The sequence below is a fragment of the Sinocyclocheilus grahami genome, unplaced genomic scaffold (assembly GCF_001515645.1).
Source record: "Sinocyclocheilus grahami isolate Dianchi unplaced genomic scaffold, SAMN03320097.WGS_v1.1 scaffold703.1, whole genome shotgun sequence".
Taxonomy (NCBI): Eukaryota; Metazoa; Chordata; class Actinopteri; order Cypriniformes; family Cyprinidae; genus Sinocyclocheilus; species Sinocyclocheilus grahami.
The window spans coordinates 497,435-508,693 of NW_015505882.1; the positions used below are offsets into that span (position 1 = coordinate 497,435).

Sequence of the window (11,259 nt, forward strand, 5' to 3'; positions counted from 1 at the left end):
TGTGAACTATTTCTTTAAGAATGAAAAAACATTGTACTGTATTTTTGTGATTGCTTTATTCATGTGGCATTAAAACACAGGAGAGTCCATGTGACTTACGGCCTGGTGCCAGAGAGCTGCTGCGCCACAGAGCAGTCATAGAAGGTGAAGTCTGCGAGCGCTACGGTGACCGTCTGAAAGCGCAGGGACAGCGTGATGGACACAGAATCTGTTATAGAGGACAAACATGAGAGGACTCTGGGTCAAAATGGTAAACGGATATTATGGCGCTGGAACATCACGTCACATAATACCTTAAAAAATAATGAGATGAAGTTAAATGCACCATCCACAGCTTATGTCACCATTCATGCAGCGTCATTAACTTTTCAGTGGAATGCTTCAATGGAAGAGTAAGAGCAATGGTGCGGAAAACCAACAGTGGAAGTGAAACTGGAACATGACTATTCTAAAGTTCCAGAGTGATCCCAGGCTGATGTACTACTGTTCAAATTATTTTTCTGATGTTTTTGAAATAAGTCTCTCAAGGCTGCATTTATTTGATCAAAAATACAGTAAAAATGTTAATATTGTGAAATATTATTAACATTTTATATTTGAATATATTGTAATTTACTCCTGTGATGCAAAGCTGAATTTTCAGCATCATTACTCCAGCCTTCAGTGTCACATGCTCCTTCAGAAATCATTCTAATATGACGATTTGCAGCTCAAGAAACATTTCTTATTATTATCAATGTTTAAAACAGTTGTGCTGCTTCATATTTCTGTGGAAACTGTGATATATTTTTTTATGAATAGAAAGTTCCAAATTACAGCATTTAGTTGTAACAGACATTTTTTTGTAAAATTATAAATGCCATTACTGTCACTTTGGATCAGCTGAATGCATCCTTGCTGAATTAAAGCATTATTAGTATTTTTAAATATTACTGACCCCAAAATTTTGAGCGGTAGAGTAAGTCGCTCTTAACTGTGAGAAAAAGTCACACTGACAATCTGGATTGTAATTATATTAAGTTGATTGGTGCTTGAAAGTCAATCATGACACTCCCACTCATAAATGGTTCCACACACAGCCCACACAGGTTTTACAACTGTAAACCAGTTCCTTGAGGCCAGTTTGTCAAGTTGTTGAAAACTTAAAAATGATTTAAAACTCGAAAATGATTCAAACAAGTCAAACATCATTAGTGTGTGGGTTTTCTCACCCTCTCCCTGTGGTACTGGTGGAAGTCTGTGGGCCTCAGGAGTGGCACAGGTGACTGTGGTGCCCTGGACCGAAGCAGCTGTTTCAGTGTCTTCAAAGAAACACGAGTACATGTCACCCTCTGACAGACTGGGCAAACCCGGGACACCCACAGCAATCTACACACACACACACACACACACACACAAAAGACACATATTAGCCATGGTTATAATCAAGCAATCATTGACCGGTAACACAAAACATATTTCATTAAGCTTTATAGCTTTGATAATTCATTAGAAAATAATCCCTTAAGGAATAGTTAAATAAATATGACAATGATTGGGGAAAAAGCTTTTAAGCATAAAAAATGAGGCAAGATAATGTGTGAATTATCCCATTAGGGAGTGCAGTGGCAGAGTCTGCTAGCTTAGAAACTAATTACTGTAGCTCGCTAACCATATGCTAACTGAAACACAAAGAAACAATTATTTAATTTGGCCATTTACAGCTCTGGATATATTATATGTCATATACATAACTGTTCAAGAGTTTTAATTAAAGGGATAGTTCATCCAAGAATTCAAATTCTGCCATCATTTACTCACTTCTGCCAGCATTTCTAACTTCTTCTGAACAACAAAAAAAAAGATTTTGTGAAGAAAACATTTTCGATTAAAGATTAAACATTTTCGGTTCCCAGTGAATTACATTTGTATGGAAAAACAATACAGTGGAAGTCAATGGGAACCAAAACTGTTTAATTACCAACAATCGTCAAAATAACTTATTTTGTGTTCAGAAGAAGAAAGAAATGCATACAGGTTTGGAACAACACGAGGGTCAGTTATTTCACAACGATGCAGTAATTTGATTAGAAGTGAAAGTACAGACATTTATAATTTTACAAAAAATAAATAAATACTGTTCTTTTGAACTTTCTATTCATTAAAGAATCCTGAAGAAATGTATCAGTTTCCAACTAAAATATGAAGCAGCACAGCTGTTTTTAACATTAATAACAATAAGAAATGTTTCTTGAGCAGCAAATCAGCATATTACAATTATTTCTGAAGGATCATGTGACACTGAAGACACTGAAGACTCAGTTATGATGGTGAAAATTTTTGCATCACAGAAATAAATGACATTTTAACATACATTACAATAGAAAGCAGTTATTTTAAATTTATTTTAAAGTTTTAAAGTTATTTTAGATATCATTACACAATATTACTGTTTTGAACCTTGTAGTGAATGAAAGATATTAAATGAAATATTACAGGGTTTACTTTTAGGCTTTATGACTGAATTTTGATGGTGTTTCTGACTGGATGATTTTATACCTGTTTCTGTTCTCCAAGGCTGGCGTTATATTGGCTCAGTGACTCCACTCTCAAGCACTGCTGCTGCTCATCAAAGCTCCACAGCCAATGACCTTCAACAGAGCCCAGCCTACAGTCTGAACGCATCCCACACCTGGAGGAGAGAGGAAAAAAATGACCAGACAGGATGATGAGTAAGTTAACTGACAGACAGAGAGAAATACTACTTAAATAAACTGAAAACTGCAGTCCAATGCAGGAATTACAAGAAGAAACTCACCGGCCATCAAGAACACACCAACCGCAGTATGGGTCCTTCACTGCCAGACAGGAAGTGCAATCAGTGTGCTTGTCACACTCTGCCACAGGCCTCTTCTCCACCTGACCACACGGCACAGCAGGAGAACTCACACACAACACACAGCTATGACCCAGAGTTTCCACTCCAGGCATATGGGGGAATGTGATCGTGAACTACATCAAATATGCACTTTTAAACTTTTTTTTATGCTGATTAGGAGTGGACATTTTTCAGTATGTATTTGAATATCATAAAAATCATTAAACTAGAGTGACCATACGTCCTCTTTTTCCAAATTGGCTAAAATGTCCAGGTTTTGGCTTTGTTTTCCTATTGACATGTTCTGTACAGTACTTCTACATTATATGTAAGAATTTCATTGCTTTGACAGTTCTCTGTAGATCCCACTTTTTCGCATACAACGATTGGTCGGTTACGTACAATGCCTAACCCTAACTACTTTTCAATCATTATCTTCAGGAATGAAAAACAACAGGAAAACAAAGCCAAAACCCAGAAATTTTAGGCCATTTAGAAATCCTGACCAGGACACTTCTGGGAAAAAGCGGACGCACGTTCACCTCAGTAAAATTAACCTCAGAGTACTACACTCTGTAAACATCACCAAATTGGTTTAACATTTATATATATATATATATTTTATTTTTTTTGCTTTTATTTAAACAACATTTTCCAAAAATCAGGCAAAACTAAAATGATTTTAAACATACTTAATTATCCTATAATTATTACAAATATAGTTTTACAGTTTTTATAAGTATATTGCATCAATGTTGAAACTATTTAAATTTGTAATAATAGTTCATAATATCGAATACACAATATCTAATAAATACAGCCTTGATGAGCATAAGAAAAACAAACCTTAATTAGTATTTTTGACTGGTAGTACTAATGACATGATTTGTTAACTCACAGAATGGCTGGTCATGATGTAGATGTGTCTATGGGTGGAATCCAGCAGTAAGTCACTGTTGATGGCCAAACCAGGTTGGATGAGAAGGGTGGAGTACTTCTTCACCTCTCCTGAGTTACCCAGGAACACCTAACATGAGATAAAAAGCACCTTGAACTCGCCACGAAAAAAAAAAAAGTGTTTCAATAAGTAACCTGACAACGGCTCCTAAGAACTTCCTCAAGGTTTAATTGAATATTTAGGCTTGTGAAACTACATAAATAGCAACAGGACACCTTAGAGACACGAGGAGAGCTGGATGTGGACAGGTCTAACTAAAAGTGCTGAAAGTGTCTGCTGAAATGGTTTAGCGCTAGAACATTTCTAAGTCTTATTAAAGGAAAACGACATGCAAGGATCTGAGAGAGGTGCCTAATGCCTCTTGAATTCTATCACGACTGGGGTCGATTTCAGCAAACCAGATTAGAATAGTGAGAATCCCCTCAGAAGAGCAGGTATCCTGCTTAAGAGTCTCAGACACCTTACACCGCGAGCTGCTCACGCACTACACCCAGTCAGGTTTGCGTTTTAACTGGATTAGCATTGACAAACTGTCGGCCACGGTCTACTGCGGGAGGAATCATGCATTGCAACATCATCGTATCATGCAAGACTGAATAGTTGTGTAGATGTAGGGTTAGAGGAGGTGTACATGCATGTCTGTTTGTGAGGGAAAATACAAATGTATATGCGATTCTTCAGTTTTTTCAGTTCCTTTCAACTGAAATGATCTTTCTTGGATCACCCCAAAAAAAATTGATTTTATCTTTTATATATATATATATATATATATATATATATATATATATAGAGAGAGAGAGAGAGAGAGAGAGAGAGAGATGGGTGAGTTAATTATAATATACTTAAATATTTATTAATTTATTTGTGTGTTTGTAAGTAAAGTGAAATTAAATCTAAATCTAAATCTAAATATAAATATTTAAACAATTGTATCTCTCTCGCTATACTTACATATATACTGTGTGTATATATATATATATATATATACACACACACACACATTCCATTACATTGATTTTTATATAAAATATCTATCCATCCATCCATTCATCTGTCTGTCTGTCTGTCTGTCTATCTAACCATCTAGTAAAGTGTGTATTGTTTTATTTTCATATTTCAATTCTACCTGTTAACATATATTTACAGTATATAAAATATAATTTCTATTTATATAACAATACACAATACATACACTTCCCATTTCTGTTGTTGCGATATAATTAAATTTAATAAAACGTAACATATTAAATAGCCAAACTTTAACACCTTATGCATATTGTTTTGATGCCTATTCATTATGTTGTTGTCTACATGCATCACTTGTCTTCCACTGTGAAAATGTCACACATGCTTGTGAACAATAACACTGACTTGCCAAAATGTGTCAAAACAGCAGAGAACAGTGGAAGGCTGTCATAGGGAGGCTTGGGTCATGCACTGTTGTTCAGAATTAACCAAACACTATGGTTTAACCTTTGCCCAGACACACAAATCCAGTCAGTGCAAGGCCTAGACGTAACTTGGTCTGTGTTTAAATTTCAGCTCACGAGCCCTTTGAATTTACCAGCATTGTCAAACTGAGACTCCGGTGGTCTCTGAGCAATCACAATCCTGCAAATACAGTGTTTCACACAGTGTGGTTTGTGTTGAAGACTGCTCTGCGGTCCGACTGAAGAAACACAAAAAAGCTTTAGGTATGCTGTTTCAGCATTGTCTTGGCTATGACACATTCACCCTGCAGCGAAATCTCTTTCCATCTGCTTAAGTAGGCAGATAATATTACCATATTAAGTGGACTAATATTTCCCTAGTGGTTTAAAAGGCATACTATAAATCATAAATTGTTTTAGAAATGACCAGTCAAACGGCTAATTTTCATGTCACATACCTTATGCAAATTGCCTTTGGAGTCACCCAAGAAAACAATAGCGTGCCCCTCTTTTACACTAATGGCGACAGCAGTGAGACGGGCGGATGAGCTGTCCAATACAGCTTCAGCTTCAACCGACTCCCGGCTCGCCATTGGACTCGGGGTGTGATCTGAGCCACAGGGATAAGCCTTCAGGGTGTTCTGTGGGGCACAAAAACAAGTTTTTGTGACTGTGGTTTTGGCAAAACCATTGTGACATAATCCAGTTTCATGTTGTGTAATAATAAACTCTGCAATTCTCTGTTTTTTTTAACCATAGTTCTCAGTCTATTGCTTCAAGGCTGTCAAATCCTCTTAGTTCAAAAAGCCAGATTAGATGACGATTATCTTGGTCTCACACTAGGCTGCTCCTTTCTTTGAGTCTAACGCTATCAAATCTGCTCCAGCGTTCTTTGATAAAATCTAGCTTGCATGTCATGCCATGTTCCCTCATTATCAGAAGTGATCTGTTTGTGTACCAGACTAAAGAGCATATGGGGATCAGGAAAATGTGTTTCAGTGTTTGAGGATTTGCAAGAAACACAAAGAATCCTGTATTTGAGTGCACTGTAAAAAATGACCGTGAATTTAACGGTAAAATTCCGGCAACCACAGCTGCCGTTTTTTTACCGTAAATTTTACAGAATTTTTTTTACAGTGTGGCAGACATCCTATTTAAAGGGACTGTTCACACAAAACATCTGTCATCATTTATTCAACCTCACGTTGTTAAAAACATGACTTTCTTCCTTCGGTGGAACGCAAAAGAAGATGTTTCGAAGAAGTTCAAGCTGCTCTTTTCCATTCAATGAAAGTGGATGGGGACCAGAGTCTGTCAAGCTCCAAAATGGACAAAAAAGCATAATAAATCATTATAAAAGTATTCTGTATGAACTGTGCCATATAAGTCCAAAGTCAAATAGCTTTGCATGATGAACAGACAAACATTAAAGTCATTATTTTAGCAAATGCAACAATACGTTTGGCAGAATAACAAGAAAGCTACTGTGCTGCTTCAATAATATGTCGAATGAGAACTTATCTATGGTACGTTTATGATATTTAAAAAAATTTTTTTTGGATATCTATCCCAATTCACTTTCATTGTATTAAAAAGATCCACGTGACCATTCTGCTGAATATTTCCTTCAGTGTCCTATAAAATAAAGTCATAATGGTTTATACATCATGACGGTCGATAAATGACAGCTAAAACAAGCTAAACTAACTATCCCTTTAACAGGCAATTCTCTCCTTTCTAGAAGTCTTCTAGACATCTAACCCTCTTCAGACTTTCTCCTCTCTAGCAGACATCATTAGTAGTTTAAGCTTGGGGGTTTATTGATCCGAATAACCCTGTTTAGGACTGAGCAGGTTGGGTTCTGGATGCTGAATAGGCAAATACATGGAGGTCATGAGGAGGTTGTTTGCCCGTGAGTCCACATCCTTGAGGTCTTTGATTTATCTTAAGATCTTGTTAGGACTAATGCTAGGTAGGCCTGTCTTATGCTCATCAAAGAGTAAAAACATAATTCACTCAGATCATGGCAGGCAGAATCGTATGAGCTAAAGCAATTTGCCTGAGAATTAATGAGGGGCAATACATCTAAATTAGGATAAATGTTAGTTTGAATACACTGTTAGAGGAAAACGATGCGGCCCAGTTCCCTAGAGTTACATTGTGGGCATCCTTTCCTCATTTTCCCATGCTTTTCAAACAAAGTTAAACTACTATGATGATTATGTGGAAATGGTTGACCTCAAAACCTATTTATATGGATAATGTATATGTATAACGTTTCAATGTGAAGACAGTGTACAAGTGAACTACATCGATCAAATATTCCTGTAAAATGAACACTTTGTCATTATCAAGTGTGATAAATCGAGTCTTTTCCAGGGCTTTTTTAACCCTCTTATTTATGCCCTGGCTCAGATCACTTGGGTTATCATTTTTTCCTAACACAATATTACACAGCCATAGGTATACAGTGTAACAAAGTGGTGTGACATACTAAAACACACTTCTCACACTCTCAATAGTTTAATTAGTCTACTAACGATGTCCAAAAGCATCACATCACAGAAGAATTCTATCATTTTTTTCTTTCTTTCTTTTTTTTTTGGAAAATTGTGTATGTCATTTCTACCACATTTCAAATGACATATAGCATTTAACAGAATTCTGTGGTGGAAATTACATTTTGGTGTACAGTTTTGGAATAAAATGCCTGAATCCTTTGTCTTGCCAAGGCTTATTTTACAACTACCGATGGGTGGTATGATATTTTTTACTAACAAAGATAAAATAAAAGATACATAACTGTATTGTGATATCCAATGTTATAACGAAATAAAAATTACTCATATCAATAAATATGATTTTGATCATATTGCCCACCTCTATTGCTACACCTCTATGAATCATTTACAATAAGATCTATAACTTTTATAGCATTTAGAAAATAGAGTGAATTTTCATTTTTTTTTCATTTGTTAGGATACAGCTTAAGAGAATATTTGAAACTCTCCATCCATTTACTCACCGTAGGCAGGTTGGCACAGTTGGATTTAACATCATACTCAATGTATGCCACCTTGTTGCCATCTTTTTCCCCGTATTGCGTGTAGCACAGGTCTCGTGTAGCATCAATACCGCGGTCCACTTCATCCAGAGAGTACACACACAATGCAGATTCCTCGCCGGGTCCATTAGCAGCACTAACCGCCGATGAAAAGACTCCCATCAAAACCTGCGAGCCTCCAGATTCCTCACCACCCACCTGCGCTCCCTGGAGGAAATTGTAGTTCCTTCCTGTTGAGCCCGAGCGACACATTAGCGGAACCTCAACGTAGGAGTAATACGCCTGATCGTCCAAGCACACCCGTGCCACGTACGTACGATATTCCCTTGATGCAGCTTTCAGGTCACGCCTGTAGAATAAAAAGTAGACGTGGTTGCGTCGCGCAAAGGTTGCGACAAAATTGTGATCGTACTCCGAGAGGCGCCCGGCTACTGCGAGCTTGGCCGTTTCCTCATAGGAAAACACCGGCTCTGTCGAAAGTTGTCGAGTGGAGACTGGCGGGGGACTGCTGGGGTAGCCTCGTCCCACATAAAGGACAGGATCCTTGTCTTGCGGTCGCACCACAAGCCCAACCGTTGATGCCGTAGGGTCGTTAGCCGCCACATATTGTGTATCAACAGGCCTCTCGGCAGAGAAGAGGACTTCTTTCACATTGGCTAGGCTGCGTTTCTGGCAAGTGCCCTGGTGTACGCTGCCACAGGTGATGAGCTGGAGGGAATATGGATCCACTAACAGTAGCTTGTTGTGATTGTTAACGAGCCCAGCCTGAGGGCAGTTCTCCAGGGTAACCGGAGGCAGGCAGTCCTTGCTGTCTCTCACGGGGCCGGTTCTCTCATCCACTTCAAGACGGAGGCCATCAAGGCCAGCGAGCTGGAACAGATGGTCCCGAGCCCCCACGTAGACTGTTCCTATGCTGGGGTCAGGGTGCAATGCCAGGTGCTGGAAGACTGTGTCATTGGAGGAAAATCGAGGATAACTGCTGTGGACCCCCAGAACACCCAGGATGAGGGACTGAAGCAGGGTCAAGATGAGGGCCATCCCAAACTTCACTGCAAAAACACTGATTGCATGTGACATGAGTCATTAATGGCATCAGCTCACAGCACAGAGCCAAACATAGTACAGTTAGTTATCGACATGTTAGGAATAATTACATTTAAGGAATTAGGCTATTATTATTATTAAAACTAAGAATAATTGGCAGGCCTGTCATGTACAAAGCAAAGGAATATGTTGTATAAACAAACAAATAAATAAATCAACAGAAGTACTGTGGTGGTATCAAATGGAAATACTATGGTATTCTGATATATACCACAGAAGTAGAGGTTGATAGTGGATTTTACCAATAACTAGGTTGGACCACACTGTCCAATAACCAATTAATCAACCAATAAATTTAAAATGATTTAAAATTTTAATTGGATACTGTTGGATACGATTTAAAATCAATACTGAATGAAAGCAAACATAACACTCCAAAAAAAAAAAAAGTATTGAACGATGAAAATGTACTGTACTTTTTAAGTGAAATATATAAATATAAATATTACTATTGAATACTGAACAATGAACAATACTATGGTTGCTGAAAAAAAAAAGTTCATTCAGTCAGCCTCAACACAGAACTGAATGATACTCCGTATTATACCATATTCATTTAAAATATTCATTTTAAATCATTCATATTCATTTAAAATGGTACTCTGAACTATTATCAAATAATAATATTTATTATTTAAATATAAAGAAAATATACTGTAAGTGTAAATGTACAAAATAACAATAACAACAAAAACACATTATAGTATTTTTTTGTTTTGTGGTAATATAATCTAAAATATGTACCATGTTTTTGTAAGTGGTGTTTAAATACATATTTAAATAAATTAGAAAATGGATTTGAAAGAATACATTTCCAAAAATGTGGTATTATCATGGTAGATGTACAAAAACAAATTAATAAAAAAAATTAAATAAATAAAAAACACTGTCTTACCATAGTACATTTACAAAATATTACTGTTTTTGCACATGTCCCAAATAAATAAATATTTATATAAAATAAATAAATAAATAAACAAACAAATAAATATTACCATGGTATAATGCTTTAAGTAACAATAAAAAGGTACTTAAAATAATACCAAGTATTACCATTTTATATGTACAAAACATGATAATACCACATATTTATAAGTGAATACATGTATAGAATGAAGTGGTCTGCTACAAAAATGAATAATCATTTGGACACAAGACAGCAATCTTCAGACAAGGCCTGTAAAAACAGCCATATTTAAGAAATACGATGGGAAAACAGCACACATACCATTTGTCAGACATGTAATGTTCGGGAGGCTGCTGTCCTCTTGGTTATCCAGTGGCATAGCACATGCCTGTGGAGACAGTCTGTGAGGGTAGAAAAACATGCCGATTAGCTCTTACACAGAGCGGCATTGAGCAATCTGAAGAGAGGAGGCTTAATGCCATTGTGGCTCATGGGAGACACAGCTGTTGAGCTGAGCAATCCTTCTCTGACAGGAAATTGGACGATACAGGCCCCAAGTCACCATCGAAGTCCTATATAATGCATTGCTCTGCAGTAGCAGATTGGCAGAGATCCTGTACTCTGAGGAGGAAAACTGTCGATGATGTTTTATATGAATAAGATGTGATTAATAAGAGGCCATTATAGGGTAGTAGTCTCCGCTTTCTTGAGGCAATTCAAGCTGACCTAAACAATCAATCACAAATAATGTGATTTGATTACTTGTGTTATGGCTCAGCATCACCCCTGATTCTCCATTACCCCAAGTGGAGAACCTTTCGTTCATTTCCCACATTCACTCGTCCACTACTGATCTCTTTCTCCAAGTCAGCATGGAATAAATGGGCACAGTTTAAATGCACAGTATAGAGACACTTACAAAAACTGACTGCAGGTCAA

General features: G+C 37.0%; 1 protein-coding gene across 1 annotated transcript in view; it reads right to left on the bottom strand.

The window, feature by feature from the left end:
• Positions 1 to 10,718, bottom strand: part of LOC107559853 (plexin-B1-like) — a 29,784-nt gene extending 19,066 nt beyond the window's left edge. Inside the window, exons 1-8 of the mRNA XM_016243864.1 lie at positions 10,642 to 10,718; positions 8,271 to 9,369; positions 5,704 to 5,886; positions 3,756 to 3,884; positions 2,798 to 2,898; positions 2,539 to 2,671; positions 1,212 to 1,368; positions 100 to 208 (exon numbers count right to left, since the gene is read on the bottom strand). Coding sequence (XP_016099350.1) covers positions 100 to 208; positions 1,212 to 1,368; positions 2,539 to 2,671; positions 2,798 to 2,898; positions 3,756 to 3,884; positions 5,704 to 5,886; positions 8,271 to 9,369; positions 10,642 to 10,655 — 1,925 coding nt within the window. The 5' untranslated portion in view covers positions 10,656 to 10,718. The remainder of the gene's footprint in view (positions 1 to 99; positions 209 to 1,211; positions 1,369 to 2,538; positions 2,672 to 2,797; positions 2,899 to 3,755; positions 3,885 to 5,703; positions 5,887 to 8,270; positions 9,370 to 10,641) is intronic.
• Positions 10,719 to 11,259: the final 541 nt, after the last annotated feature.